This window comes from Piliocolobus tephrosceles, chromosome 3 (genome assembly GCF_002776525.5).
Source record: "Piliocolobus tephrosceles isolate RC106 chromosome 3, ASM277652v3, whole genome shotgun sequence".
NCBI classification, from domain to species: Eukaryota; Metazoa; Chordata; class Mammalia; order Primates; family Cercopithecidae; genus Piliocolobus; species Piliocolobus tephrosceles.
In genome coordinates, this window is record NC_045436.1 from 32,989,284 (window position 1) to 33,005,479 (window position 16,196).

A 16,196-nucleotide genomic window follows, 5' to 3' on the forward strand; every position below is an offset into this window, starting at 1 on the left:
GAAAACTTAAAAATTCAAAGACTTTTTTTTTTTTGTAACTTCTTTTTTTATTGCTCCCCCTTTCTCTCTGAGAGTCCCTTTAAACCACTTAGAAAAGCGGAACCTTGAAACTGAACAACTCGGCTGTTCCTTGAACCAGTGGGTGGAGGGACAGTCATGAGAAGGCCCTTAAATAGAAGCACCACTTCCCCTGTTCTGTCCAGGGACTGATTCTTTGAATCCCAGGAACTTATGTTCATTCTTCTTTCCTGTTTTTTGGGTGGGGACCACTGTGTGTGGGGTGTGGTGGGGAAACAGTTGTCTTTCTAAATTTATCAAATTTTAATTTAAATATTTAGAAGCTTAGCGATTTATAACACCAACTGATCTATACATACAGTAACAGAAGATGCTTTTCTCCCAACCTTTAACATTTGAGGGGATGGGTGGGCAGATTGCAGACACTTCACTGGACCCAAGGTGTGCATCTTTTGTTTGCCCAGTATCACAAGCTTGTCTTGTTTTGCCTTCTTTTGTATTAATATTTTGAACTTCATCTCAGCAATATTAATTTCAGTTAGAACTTTGTATTACTTCAAAAGAAATGCTCTATTCAGAGAATCACCAACAAATTGGAAGCAAAATAAGCCAAATCATTCTTGGATTACTGTCTAATTGAAATTAGCCTACATAACAATTATATTTTACATTTAAAATACACATCTGCACCCTGACAATTTAATAATGTACACTTTTTGTATTAACTTGCTAGCAGCCACTTATTTTATCTGTACAGATTTTGAAACTTTCCATTTGTAATAATACTTAATTCTTTGACTATTACTGACCCCTTAACTTTTACTTTATAAAACATTTATATACATATATAGGCTTATATTTTTGAAATATGCAAAAATTTGCTTTAAATTTTTACACTATAAATTTAATCAATAGTAACTAAATTGGCTAAATTAAAATTAAAACCTTTTTCAGATCAGTGTTCTCTATATCTCTAATAGAGTTTTCAGTCATGGTTCTGTCAAAGCAATTTTATGTTCTTTTGGCAATTATAGAAAACACTGGGTAACAAAAACATACTAGATTTAGTGTCTACTCTCAAAGTTTAACAGTCTAATGGATAGAGCAAAAACATCATAAAATAATTAGAAAATATCTTAGTCCTAATATTTTAGCCAGATCCTTGACATTATTGAAATTAAGTCTTTAATAGTAACCATTGTACTATATATATGTATATATATATATATACACGTATGTATGCAGTTATACATTTCCACGTATCTTTGCTTATCTTTGTGTATCCTGTAACATCATGTCATAAACCTCAAATATACAAAATAAAATTTATTTAACAAAAAGGAAAGATGAAAGGGGTGACAGCTGAGTGGAGACTTGGAAAGTACACATGAGTAATCCAGGCAAGGAAGGAGGCCAGACATTGCCATTCCACTGTGCCTTTCTCATAATGCACACAAAGGCCCTGGAACACTGTAGTTACTCAATAAACGTTTGTTAAAAAAAAAAAGAAAAACAATAGATGAAATCATTGTTGGCCCAAAGCTGCCACGTTCATTTCTGCCGACTGTACTCTGGAAGCATGTTCCCCTGTGGGCAGCAGGGCACCCACAAAGCCAGGAGCCCCACGAGGGTTGTGCGTGTCCAGAGAAAGGTACTCCTTTTCCTAGTTTACAGGGCAGCTTCTGCTCTTCAAGCCAAGCGCTCACAGAGCAGCCCACAGAAGGAGTCTCTTTCCAGTTGACCCAATGGAGATAATATGGGACAGTGATGACCCTGTTGTGCAGGGTTTCATGGATGAATTGGATTTTTTGGAAGGGTCATTGTAATGGTGAAGATATATGATGTAGATCCACGGGGGGAGAGTTTTTGCATGTGGGGTATGGGGGCAGATTTAGCATAAGTTAAGGTACAAAGTCTGAGATGATATTATATGTGCAGTAGTCAGCGAAGAGACTAGATTGGTTGGAACAAAATGTGCATGTCTCTGATGAGTAGCGGATTAGAGGGGAAGGTGAGCAGAGGTCAGTTTTTGAGGACTCTGAATGCTGTGTAAGGAATTTGGATTTTATCCTCCAGATGAGAAATCACATAGGCATTTGTCCAAATTCATCATAGGATCAGTGATATCTTATTTAGTAGATTAACCCAGGATTATGCAGCATAGAACAAAGGAGAGAGAAATGATTAAGGGTAAGGAGATAAGGTTAGAAGCTGCTATTTATAGTACATGTTTTTAGCATCTAGCCCAGGATGGAAGTAATGAGAATGAAAAGGAAGAGCCGATGTGTTAGAGTTTCCCTATACATGGGCATTTAGATTGCTTCCAGTCTTTCTAATCACTGAACATATTTCCATGTGCATAAGTGAAAGAATATTCAGTGCTTATCAGTTACATCAGCTAAAGTGTTGTGCCTGTGTACACTAACTTCTGCAGGCAGAGCAGAGGAATTCCAATTTAATCACATCCTCAGTAATCCTTTTTAAAATTCTTGCCAGTCTCATCTGTGTGAAATAGTATCCCTTTTTCGTATGTGAAATAATATCTCTCTTTGAATTTCTCTGATAATGAAGTTTAGCATATTTTCATATGTTTATTGACCATTCAAGCTTCTTGTCTGGAATATGCCCATTTTTCTTCCATTGCATTTGTCCTTATTTTTGTATATTCTGGATACTAATCTTGTGATAGTCACATAGTTTGTCAGGGTATTCTCCCAGCGTCTCTCTGATCTCTTAATCTTGTTTATTAGACATTTTATATTAAAATATATTGTAGACATTTATTAAGCTGATCTTTTATGATTTAGGCATTTTCTATCTTGATTAATAAGTTATTTAATGTCAAATGATTTCTACCTGTATTTTGTTCTAGATCTTTGGGTTATTTCGTATTCAATTTTTAATTTATGTGACACTAATTTGCATAACAACGAGGTAATTTTTCAGATTAAGGAAAATGAAAAGTGGAAAAGAAAAGGAAAATTTGGTAAACTGTATTATAGTTTTCATTCTAAGTCTAATTGAACCATGAAGATATTTTTAATTTTTTTATATGACCAAAAGATACCCACATCCATCACGGTTTGTGGTAATGAAAATTAATGCCTTTCTCATTGATTTTACAGGAAATCTGTCAGAGTTCATCTTCGTGAAGTCTGTGCAGAGTAGTTATTTCAAGTTGAATTGAATACAGTTTTCCTTCACACATATTTCCAGCCTGAGTCTTTATAACTTCTTGCATATGTCCAGAAGGAATACATTGTCATTTTTAGAACAGTTAACATATGATTCATTGTACTTTCAGCAATTCACAGAAGCTGTGAGTCCTTCAGTGTTACCCCCTTCAGCTTTGCCACTGGACCTGCTTAATAATGCTATAACCGCCTTTAGTACCTTGGAAGACCTTATTCGATATCTTGAACCAGATAGATGGCAGTTGGACTTAGAAGATCTATATAGGCCAACTTGGCAACTTCTTGGCAAGGCTTTTGTTTTTGGAAGAAAATCCAGAGGTAAGCTCCCTCTTCAGATTAGAACCTCCTTTAATTTTCTTAGCAGCTAATGTTTCAGATTCTTCTGCCACAGCTTCTAAAGGGTAGAGTTTAAAATTCATCAGTGATGTATTCAATACATTTTCTAATCATTTGAGCATATTTATATATTGAATAATAATGTATACAAAAGGAGGAACTTATTTATAACCCAACAGATGTGGAAAATTGAAAGAGATACTTCTGAAAATTCCAGTTATATATTATCTTCAAAAATATCATTTTGATGAAGGCCTTCATTGCATTTTACAAAAATCATTGCTTACTCAAACCTAATACTTGGAACATGTGGATTTCGGGACTCAAGAGAAATTATCATAGCTGCAAAACCAGGTTAGGGCTGGAAAAAGGGGATGCTCTACAAAAATGTTTGTCTGCAGTGTCTCCCATGGGTCAGTATTATATCACTTTGCATTTTCTAAGTCTAGACACTTCTAAAAACTATGAGAAATGGCAACGACCCAACATAAAATAGAATTCATAGTTTTCAAGGCAGGGTTCATAGCAAGAAAACAAGAACCTAAAAGAACCCACACCATAATAATTTTTAACTATGTAAATTTGCTGTTGAAACAATCACTTTTGCCCATATAGGTGTATCTTTCTCTAAGAGTGAAAGTGCTATTAATTAAACCTAACTGTACATGGCCAAGAAATTGGAAATAATCTTAACTGAGTTTTCTGTAAGATTACCTAATTTTTTTTAGTAACATTGGAATTGGAAAGCATCCATATCAGACACAAATGAAAATGTATAGAAATAACTGTTTAATTACAGTGCACTCAAAATATCTGTTTTAGTCTGTCAGAAATATTGAAATCTATAGCTTTGGAGAGTGCAGTGACAGCCTAGAGAATTTATATGAAAGGAACAACGTTCAGTTAATTTGAGCCATTCGCAAGGGCAGATTGCACCAGACATGCTCTTCTAAAACTTGTCAGAAGGAAACCCGATTCCTGCCCTTTCCTGCTCTTAAGAGTTGCAGCTTTTTTGGATCATGAGCTTTAATCTCAGCAGGTCATGTTCAGACTTGCCCAGCCCTGGTATTTCACTATGCCAACAGACGTGGTTTCCTTTTGGCAATATTTGAAATCAGTGTTCAAGTGCATGGGCAGCCGAGTCCTGTCCAGATGCTGAAAGCTGTTACATATTTATAAGATTTGATCTTGATGAATAACTTACGAGCAACACTTCCCTTCCCTCCCACTTAGGAACAGGAAGATGAAGATCTGCAAGACTAGCTGAAACATCCATGAATAGAGCCCTTGTTAGCAAATTTGAAGTTGATTATCTTGTTGATCTGTGAGAAGCAGGGGCAGTGAATCAGGTTCTAAACTGAGATCTAGTTTTTTGACAGCTGATTTCTGGATTTGAGCCTAAAAACCTCCCTTCTAGCCAAGCCTTTATGCCTGAAAATATACGCCTGGTGCTCAAAGATTTGGCCGGAGGCTAGCTTGCATTCAAAAGCATCGGAAACTGAACCAGATCTTTCAGCTATTCATTTAACACTTTCAAAATTGAAGCCCTTTGCAGTTTGCCAAATTTATTAACTTTTTAAGCATGCAGTACGTGTGAGAAAAGCAGTGTATATTTTTGGAACTTCACATAAACTAAAATACAGGTGTGGGATAACATCTATATAGACAAAACTAACTCCCCTCCTGAGAGTATCTCTACAAAAGAACAAGGAGTAAAACTTTTAAAAGCTTCTAATTAGACATTGAAATAGATTTTCCACAGAATAAACATCACAGTGTTACCACATTCATCTTAGAAAGACCACCCTCAGATTACTTTACAGTAATAGACTATCTATCTTTGGACTGAATGTCTTAAAAGAAGGAACAACTAACAAAGAAAATTATGACTGTTTTTGTAGCAAAACTTATTAATGACATTTGCATTTAAAAATAATGATTTTGGTTGGTGATGTGCTCAAAATCTGCATTCTTTAGAAAAATAAACTAATACCTATATTTGTTTTCTTAGGAGATAATTATAAAAGGAAAAAAGTCTGAAGACCAGCTTTTACAAAATATTTGGCAGAGGGAAACTTCTTTAATATTATAGTTAAGCTATTCAGAAAGTATGCTTTGGTATATTATCTTTCTTTTTTTCTTTTCCTTTTTCTCTTTATTTTCTTTGCCTTTTCCCAGCTAAAAGTACTAAATGTTTCAAGAATATATGACATATGACTTATTTTAACGAAGCTTATATGCATTTGAAGGCTTAGCAATAGGCAGCATAAATTTCAAATATGAAATGCCAAATTTAAAATCCTTAATTATATTTTTAGAAAACTGTGGACTGCATTAATGCTTTCCTTTTTTTTTTTTTTTTCTTTCACTTTCTTCCTCTAGTTCAGGGTTTTCATTCATACCTTGCTACTGCTACAAAAAAAATACTGTATTTTCTAAGTCAAGCTTAACTAGTACTTAAAAAGGGCTTTTGACTTTTGTGTCAAACGTGATAAATGAGTGTAAGCTAAGTTAAAAGTGTGTTTAAATTTTCACATTGTAGCAGGTATCACAACTTAGTTCACTTGGGAAATCTGTCTAACCTTTTATTGTGCTTAAGTAAACATTTTAAAGGGAACATATACAATCTCATTTTCTGTTGTCATGAAATAACATATTTAAAACTGCTTGACATAGATGAATATGCTTTGAGAGCTGAGAGCTTCTTCACTCACATTCTAAAGAAGTATAATTCTTAAATAAGCATTGAAAACTTTGGCAACCAGATTTTGTATTTGTGCATATTTTAAGTCTTCTTCCTCCTTGCCCAGGCATTAAATACTAGAGAAAAGATTCAAATAAGCCTATATATAGTTTTAACAACAAAAGAGGAATGTGTACATATATATATACTATTAGAGCAGCAAAATGAAACCAGGTAAAATATGTTACACCGTTTAGCATAATGAGCTCATTACTTTCATTAGGGATAAGCTGGCCTATTCAGGGCATTTGAAAGAAGGATTTGCTCTTAAATATTGAAAAGTTTTGCTTTCACAGGATCATTTTCAGATTAAAAAGAAATCTTTCAGTAGCCAAAATAAACAATGACTTTCCCTTGAGTTAGAAAAATAATTTTTTAACTGAATAAGGTGTTGAAATGAACTCATTGAATTAGGATTTCTTTGGTGCTTTCCTATACTTGACTCAGGTTTTGGTCTATCATATAGTTTACATACATTTATAATTTACAATTACCTATGCATAATTTTATAATACATTTCTTAAAATACTTAAATTATCAAACACAATTAAGACAATTTAAGTATCAAAAACACCTTGTCACATGTATAACAAATCCAAGAAAATAAGCATTTGATTCTTAAATATCTTGTCACTTAAAAATTAATAAAAATTAGCTTTTAATTTAAAAAAGTGGATTGCATCATGATTATTTCTACTTGAAGCCATCTTTAACCAGAAAATAGTTTTCTTCTTTTTCATTCATGTATATGTTATCCATGTTAGTTGAAAGGGTAGGTTTATTATATTTTAGATAATGTTTCTAAATTTTTAAAATTTAGGAGAAAAAAACCTGAAGGAATATATGTTATCTGAAAGTATTCAATGCCATTTGAATTGCTTTATTTGAATATTTCTAAGGAAAAAAATAGGCAGAGATATAAGGCAGAAAATAAATTGTATTAGAAGTGTTTATCCTAATAGTAATTACCTACTATTCATGTGATATGTATAAATTCACATTGAACATGACATGTTATTTTGATATAATTTTCCTGAGGCAGAATCATTTTGTAGTTAAAAATAATGGTTCTTTGAGGATTTACTGCAACAATCTCATGAAAGAATATTTTCCTGGTCCTCAAAATAGGTATTCTTTCATAGAATAAAGCACAAACAGCATAGTTAACCAGCTTGCTAATGGAGTAGAGGCAGGGGTTATAAATTAGATAAATTAAACATTTCTTCCACACCTTAGCAGGAGAGGGATAGATATCTGAAGGAGTTTAGTTTAGTCTAAATTTCCAAGGTGGAAAATCATTCAATGCATTTGAAGCATTGCCTTCCTACAACTTCTGCTCTTATAAAGTATGTCCTTTTTATTCACTCATGGTCTACACCGTTGTCTTCAAATGTGCATTTTCTTCGTGCTTTTTTTTATATTTTATGATTCTTATTGCCATAGAGATTATAGAAAGTGCTGTTGACACATTTCAATAAATTGTTCTTCGCTAATTGTATCAGCCTAAAGTCCTTTTAATAATTATATTTGTTTTTTAATCAAAGCATTCATCATTTTGCATTTTATTCTTCTCTTCAGTGTTCTCCATGTCAATTTTTTTTTGTTTTTGTTTTTGTTTTTCTTACTAAGGTTAAAACGTGTGGCCCTTTTTGTCTCTACAAAGTTTCCTATTTATAGCTTTCAACTGTTTTGTTGGCTCTGTTCTTAATATTACACAATGGCATCTCTTTACTGGTCGCTAAGTCATAGTGAAGCTTTGTTTGCTATGAACTAGAAAGTCCAATTTGCAGTTGTATATCTCTAAAATATACTTACAATAAGAGGGGATATTGTTATGGATATTGTTCATGAAATAACGTAAGATTTCTTTATGAAAAGAGCTTAATGAAATACATTCAGGCTGAAAGCATCAGCATCTATTTTTCTTTGCTTTCTTTTATGCCATATAGTGGTGGATCTGAACCTTCTAACAGAGGAGGTAAGATTATACAGCTGCACACCTCGTAACTTCTCAGTATCCATAAGGGAAGAACTAAAGAGAACCGATACCATTTTCTGGCCAGGTTGTCTCCTGGTTAAACGCTGTGGTGGGAACTGTGCCTGTTGTCTCCACAATTGCAATGAATGTCAATGTGTCCCAAGCAAAGTTACTAAAAAATACCACGAGGTAGGTATACAATTTTCTTTTTTGATTTCCTTTGGATATTTTATGTCTTTGAACAAAACAGTGAATCTGAAATACATTTATGTTTGGAAAAAAGATGTAGGGGAAAAAACAAGGTTTACAAATAGTTTATGCCTTTATTTTTTAAAATTAGCACCTTTAATTAAAATTCCAGATATTAGGGATTTAGAAAGGTTTTTCTCTGGTAGTATAACATGGGTGGTCAGTGAAGTTTTTGCCTCTCATACCAAAAAAAGTGTTTTCTGAGGGAAAAAAAAAAGTGAGTAAAGTTTTTCAACTTTTAAACTTTTCAAAATATGAAGGAAAAATATTTCAAAGAAAGCTCAGAGATAAATTTTTGTCTACTTTGGAGAAAGGAGAGCTTTGATACTTATTTTTCTACTTGGGGCAACAGAGACTCCTAAGATGACATATTCATAATTATAGTAAACTTTGTATTATTCATGTTGCTTCAAATAACATGTTAAACTCTGTATGGCTTTTTTAACCTTTCATCTCTTTATTCTCTGGAATGAAAGAAAATATAATATGGCATGTTAGTAATTATTGTTTTTTAGGACCCTAGGAATCTTAGAACTTGTACCCTTAATGTTTTTGTTAGTGACGGAGTCTCCCAGTTATATCCCAAAACCTCCCCCACTAGCATCATATAGCATCATTCTGTCAGGAAGCCGTCCTTCCTGATGAGTCAGCTTTATTTTCTATAAAACATTTACATTAGACCAAGTCAAAATCTGCCTTTCTGACATCATTTCAGTATGACTACCTTTCCTTTCATTTTTTCCATTAAATAAGATTACAGAATAAATATCTACCTAATAAATAAAATGATTTTTCATATACATCAAGATTTCAGTGAAATCTTAGCTCTAGAGTGGAAACAGGGTGCCTTCTCTTCACGAATCCAGTGCTGTTTTTGCCACTTTATCAAATGCCAACACAATATTGGTGAACGGCAGGAAAATCATGTCACAGGAAGTGCAGGTTATGAAACCTTGCATGTTTAGGTTACCTAACAGATGCGGGTTTCACTGAAGACTTTATGCATATGAAAAATCATTTTATTTATAAAGTATATATTTATTTCATGTGATTTTATTTAGTGGAAAAAATTAAAAGTCATGAAGTAATTTTTAAATAAAGCCAGAAGGGCAGATTTGTATTGGTGTAATTGAAAGGCTTTTGTAAAATGTAAAGTTGACTCTTCAAGAAGGATGGTTTCCAGATACATGGATGGTACCTGATGCTGCTGGAGGAGGAGATGGGATATAATAATTGAGGAAAACTAAAAGATACGGTAGCATGATAATGTTATTAGTAAGATTCTTCCTTTTTGTATCAGTCACCAGATCTCTTTGGGGGAAGACATTTTAGCCAAATAAATATATTTTCTTAATGATTTTTCTAAGTCCCACGTAAGAATTTTCAGAAAAGCAAGTCAGGAACTTTATATATATATGTATATATATGTAGTGTATATATATAATATATACACACACACACTTAGATGTCTTGAAATGCTGTATATATATACACATATATATATATATATATAAGTGTATATATATAATATACACACACACACTTAGATCTTCCTTGAAATACTGGTGTCCTGTCAGTCCTAGCATGACTAATTCATCCTCAGCGCATCTGTAGGGCTTCAAAGATACTCTATTAGAGAACTTTTTATTATTTCAAAATTATTGTCTATTTTTCTTTGTTTCTATTGAATTGAGAGCTGAGGAAATCAAAAGTCACATTACAATGTAATGCTTGAGAACACAAATTCCATAGCTAGACATCTCAGTTTTGAACCTAACGTTTGTTTGCTGTGTAACTTTTAACAAATTGAATAGCCCTCGTGCCTCAATTCCTCATCTGTAAGGTGAGTCTCCAACCCTCATACTTTATTGTGAGGATTTAGTGAGTTGATATTTACAAAACACTTAGAATTAAGCCTGGCAATTGTCATGCCCTTAATATATATTAGCTGCTGTCTCACTCATCTTTGCTTTTTCACCGTGCCTAGTCTTATTCTTTGGTTATGGTAAATGATCAATAAAGATTTAATGAATTTTGTCCTGAAGCAGGGAAGGTATTCTGGCCAAAAGATCTACAGGATACTCTGACAATAGTAAACTATTTGTTCCTTTTTCTCTGTTCTTACTTGGCTTAATAATTTTCATCTTGTTTATATTTTTACATATTTAATAATTTTTTATGAAATAATAGTCTTATGTTCTTACATTAGATCTGTTTGTTTTGCACAAACGAACCTAAAAAAGTATACCATTCAATTGCCTGATTCTAGTACTGAATCCCTGTTCCCAGTGCTCTATGGTTCTCAAAAGTTCAAGGTCATTTTGTTTGAACGTGTTGAGCAGTGGTCCATGAGCATTTGTTCCTTGCTGGTTCTCTGTGTCTTATCTACTATCTTCCAAAATCTTTGGCTCAGCTACTTCCTGGACATTCCTTTTCGTGAACTTACCATTTTAATTTCAACCTCTCTGCCTAAATTTTCTGAGATGAACTTTAGCCCTGTTTCTTTTCTGGTGGCATAATCTATGTCCTTTCCCTCTTTAATATTGTCTGGGACCTGCTGACCATTTTCCAAGTCTACTTTTCTCTTCCAAAGTCAAAACTTTCAAAACGAATTTAAAAGAACACTAATTGTGTCCTCCACCATTAGAATTTCTTATACAGGACTTACATTTCTAGAACATTAGGAGATTCTTCTGCTATTTGTAAATCTCCATGAGCATCAGCAGACAAAGACAGGGGACTTTGATTCAGCAAATGCATTTTGGCATATGCATGCTAGAAGAAGCAAGGATTGCAGCCTGGCCTGACTCTTAGGACCATGTATGGTGGCCTCTCTAACCTTTTACCTTACATAGTCAATTTTTGTCCTTGCTGAATGGGAAAATGCATACACGTGGACATAGGAATTGAAGACGTTAGCTATGCCAATATTGCAATTTACCTTACCCCCCAACCCAACCTCATTCCAGAAACAATTTGTAGCAAGAATGTGATAAGGAATAGTGCCAATATCTGAAATGTAGTTAGTATGACACCCTAAATTGTTCAAAAATAATAAATCAGTACTAACATAAAATAATATTCAGTAGCCATTGAGTTAAATTTCACATTAAAGAAATAAAGTCTAAGTAATTTTTATGCTAGAATTGAGAAATAGATGAGAAAACTACTTTAAAAGTTTATAATTTCTAATAGTTATTACAAGACTTTCAAGTTTTTCTCTTCAGGAAGAAAGATACTAAGTAAATAGAATGTATGAGCAGTGACATTCTGAGTTTATAAAATTATCATCCATCATTCTAACTTTAATAATTCATCTCTGGCCTGGGGGTACAAATAAAGGCTGTGTCACTTATTCTATCTAAGCCTCTGTTCACTCATGTGTAAAATAGGGGTAATAATTGTAAATTACTTCATAGAATTCTTGTGAGTTAAAGTATGTAAAAACATTATTATTGTGCCTGGCACCCAGTAAGCATTCAAAAAATGTTAGCTAATTAACCTCTGATATTACCACATACTCCAGTGAGGTACGCATTCTCTGTTTTTCTTTTAAGTCTTTAAATAGAACAGTCATAAGACTTGACTTGTGCCTTTTTGGATTAATGAACATTTTTAGGAATGGTAGCTTTTAGAAGTTGCTTTATGAGGTTATCTATGTCATATCCAAAAAGTAGAGACGCTAGAAAATTTCATATTATTTTGTGTTCTGGCCTTTGTTCATAATCCAAACAAAATACAATTTCCTAAACTTTATTGTTTCTATCATAAGAAATAAAATGTAATACACTTAAATAGGTAGCAACATCAAATACTTTAAATAATATTTTATAGAATTACACAACTATATCTTGTTGTCATAGTATTAAGAGGAAATATGTGTAGTGTAAGTGTCAATCTTGCTGTATTTTTATTAAAACCTTGACAATCCAAACTGCAAATAACTTTATTTAATAGAAGCATCATTGTTATTATTGCCAAACCTCTTCTCACTGCACAGTAGGATCCAGCTGCAGGAAGTTAGCTGTGACTGGGGCTGGTGTCTATGAAGTACATCTAATCCATCTCATCAAGTTTATAGAGGACTTGAAGTGTAGCCAAGAAAATTAATGAGTGGCATAATTGAGCAGACTCAGCTGTGGAGTGATCATGTTTCTTTCCACAGTATTTCTTCACTTGAGTGTATTGCACCAAGTATAAATATTTGTTAAATGTGTGAATAAATGAATGAGTGAAAGAAAGCAACAAACAGAAAAACGAATTGTGTATTGGTAGTTCCAAAATACTTAAGGTGAAATTCTAAAATAGTCAGATAAATAAAATAACGATTGCATGGTGAGTCTTTCCATTTAAGTACAGTTCCTTATTCGGAGACAGAATGCTTCCAAATTGTTGGCATTAAAATGTCTGCCCTTTCATGAAACGATGATGATTTTTTTTCTTTTTTTTTTTTTTTTTTTTTTTGGTGGGAGAGTGTTTTCATAATGCCTGCTCTAGGAAAAATTAAAATGTGTGTCTTTCTTGGGCCCCAAGATTCTTTTCTAAAACGTTACTTGTTTGTAAAAGCAAGTCATAGACATTCGTTGATTTTTAAAGGTGGCTTACTATTGTTCCCTTTCAGGTCCTTCAGTTGAGACCAAAGACTGGTGTTAGAGGATTGCATAAATCACTCACTGATGTGGCCCTAGAGCACCATGAGGAGTGTGACTGTGTGTGCAGAGGGAGCACAGGAGGATAACCGCATCACCAGCAGCAGCTCTTGCCCAGAGAGAGCTGTGCAGTGCAGTGGCTGATTCTGTTAGAGAACTTATGCGTTATCTCCATCCTTAATCTCAGTTGTTTGCTTCAAGGACCTTTCATCTTCAGGATTTACAGTGCCTTCTGAAAGAGGAGACATCAAACAGAATTAGGAGTTGTGCAACAGCGCTTTTGGGAGGAGGCCCAAAGGACAGGAGAAAAGGTCTTCAATTGTGGAAAGAAAATTAAATGCTGTATTAAATACATCACCAGCTAGTTGCAGAGTTACCATGTACCTATTCCACTAGCTGGGTTCTGTATTTCAGTTGTTTTGATATGGCTTAGGGTAATGTCAATACAGGAAAAAACTGTGCAAGTGAACACCTGATTCTGTTGCCTTGCTTAACTCTAAAGCTCCATGTCCTGGGCCTCGAATCATATAAAATCTGGATTTTTTTTTTTTTTTTTTTTGCTCATATTCACATATGTAAACCAGAACATTCTATGTACTACAAACCTGGTTTTTAAAAAGGAACTATGTTGCTATGAATTAAACTTGTGTCATGCTGATAGGACAGACTGGATTTGTCATACTTCTTATTAAAATTTCTGCCATTTAGAAGAAGAGAACTACATTCATGGTTTGGAAGAGACAAACCTGAAAAGAAGAGTGGCCTTATCTTCACTTTATCTATAAGTCAGTTTATTTGTTTCATTGTGTACATTTTTATATTCTCCTTTTGACATTATAACTGTTGGCTTTTCTAATCTTGTTAAATATATCTATTTTTACCAAAGGTATTTAATATTCTTTTTTATGACAACTTAGATCAACTATTTTTAGCTTGGTAAATTTTTCTAAACAGAATTGTTATAGCCAGAGGAACAAAGATGATATAAAATATTGTTGCTCTGACAAAAATACATGTATTTCATTCTCGTATGGTGCTAGAGTTAGATTAATCTGCATTTTTAAAAACTGAATTGGAAATCAGTAGAATTGGTAAGTTGCAAAGACTTTTTGAAATAATTAAATTATCATATCTTCCATTCCTGTTATTGGAGATGAAAATAAAAAAGCAACTTGTGAACGTAGACATTCACATCCAGCCATTACTAATCTATTCCTTTTTTGGGGAAATCTGAGCCTAGCTCGGAAAAACATAAAGCACCTTGAAAAAGACTTGGCAGCTTCCTGACAAAGCATGCTGTGCTGTGCTGGGCAGTAGGAACACATCCTATTTATTGTGATGTTACGGTTTTATTATCTTAAACTCTGTTCCATACACTTGTATAAATACATGGATATTTTTATGTACAGAAGTATATCCCTTAACCAGTTCACTTATTGTACTCTGGCAATTGAAAAGAAAATCAGTAAAATATTTTGCTTGTAAAATGCTTAATATTGTGCCTAGGTTATGTGGTGACTATTTGAATTAAAAATGTATTGAATCATCAAATAAAAGAATGTGGCTATTTTGGGGAGAAAATTATGTGTGTGTGTGTCCTCAAGACTTATCTCTTGGACTCTGAGAAAATGAAACATAAAATTTTGTGTTATGATTTTCATTATGCAAAAGTATACGTCAATTCAAAAGACAAAAAAGGGAAGATCCCTGTGAGCCTTCTCTGCCTCTTGTTTCCAATGCCTTTGAGCAGTGGTTTTATTTTTTCTTACTGGTCTTAATACAGATTTCTGGTAATTTAAGTTTCACCTGACTGGAAAGTGGTTGTATGGTTTAAGAAATGCTTAGTGATAGGTTGTATGGTAGTATGAAACTGGAAAAAAACCTGCAGGTTTCCGATCATGTCTTCATTGTCATTGGCAACTACAAAATGGGGTGAGCATAAACTGATTTGGTGTATGGATTATTTTACATTGCACACTTCAAGATGTGGTTCCTCAGTTCCAGACATAGAGTCCTATTCAGGGCTGGTATCTTCAGCATCCTTTCCTCAGCCTTTCAACTTGCCAGAGATGTCTAGTGCCCAGGGCCTTCTGTCTTCAGACTACTCTTCAGGCAAGCACCCTTTTCCTGTGCTTTGACACCTGCAGTTCTGCCCTGCCCCCAACGATGTGGAAAACAAAGAAACAAAATGAGCCTGTGTGTTCTGTCTTACTTCCTTCCTTTTCCTAGTTTTGTCCTATCCATATAGAGGAACACTAGATATATACCTCCGTGGAATATGCAAAGTAGTTGGCAATTTACAACTTTCATTAGTAAAGACTACTAAGTCTTAGTAAATGGTCTGTTTAACTGTGTTTAATCCACTGTTTCCAATCTTTGAACGAAATATATTTTTCCCTTTTTTAATATTTATTTTTTTGTTTACTTATAAAATGTTGAGAACCAGAATTGATTATAAAGGTAGCAGTCCTCAGTTGCCAGTTGGTGAGTGGTTACCATGTGAGGACTAACCACTTTATAATCAGTTACTTATAGATCATCCTGTGTATTTTACCACACACACACACACACACACACATAAATAACACGTGTGACCCTAATTTCTTTTGAAGCCCAGTAAGTATTGACTGTATTGACCACACACTGTTTTGTGTATGATATCGGTGTTTCACGCCTTTGTCCTTGAGCCATGAGCTGTTTTGCCTAGTGATGTTTATTAAAAAGCAAGCTTTAAATGTCATGAGGCAGGTGTTCATATCTACATTTTTCATTTCTGCATTCCCTCCCTCCTCTAATAATTCTCATGTGCACTTGGAAACGGTGCAAAGACCAAAGTAATGAGAAGCTACACTGTAAGAAACATCCTGGCTATGACTTGGTTATCCTCGGTGCATCTCTCTCTCCAGGTGCATTGACTGTGGTTTGGTTACCCTCGGTGCATCCCTGGCTCCGGGTGCATTGACTACGGTTTGGTTACCCTCGGTGCATCCCTGGCTCCAGGTGTATTGGCTACGGTTTGGTTACCCTCG

The 16,196-nt window shown here is 34.0% G+C and overlaps 1 protein-coding gene across 2 annotated transcripts in view; it reads left to right on the forward strand.

Moving 5' to 3' along the window:
- The window catches only part of PDGFC (platelet derived growth factor C), a 214,550-nt gene extending 199,799 nt beyond the window's left edge, over nucleotides 1-14,751 (forward strand). For both annotated transcript variants that reach the window (XM_031935310.1, XM_026454137.1), the window contains 3 exons: nucleotides 3,323-3,530; nucleotides 8,241-8,458; nucleotides 13,140-14,751. In XM_031935310.1, coding sequence (XP_031791170.1) covers nucleotides 3,323-3,530; nucleotides 8,241-8,458; nucleotides 13,140-13,256 — 543 coding nt within the window. In that variant the 3' untranslated portion in view covers nucleotides 13,257-14,751. The remainder of the gene's footprint in view (nucleotides 1-3,322; nucleotides 3,531-8,240; nucleotides 8,459-13,139) is intronic.
- Nucleotides 14,752-16,196: the final 1,445 nt, after the last annotated feature.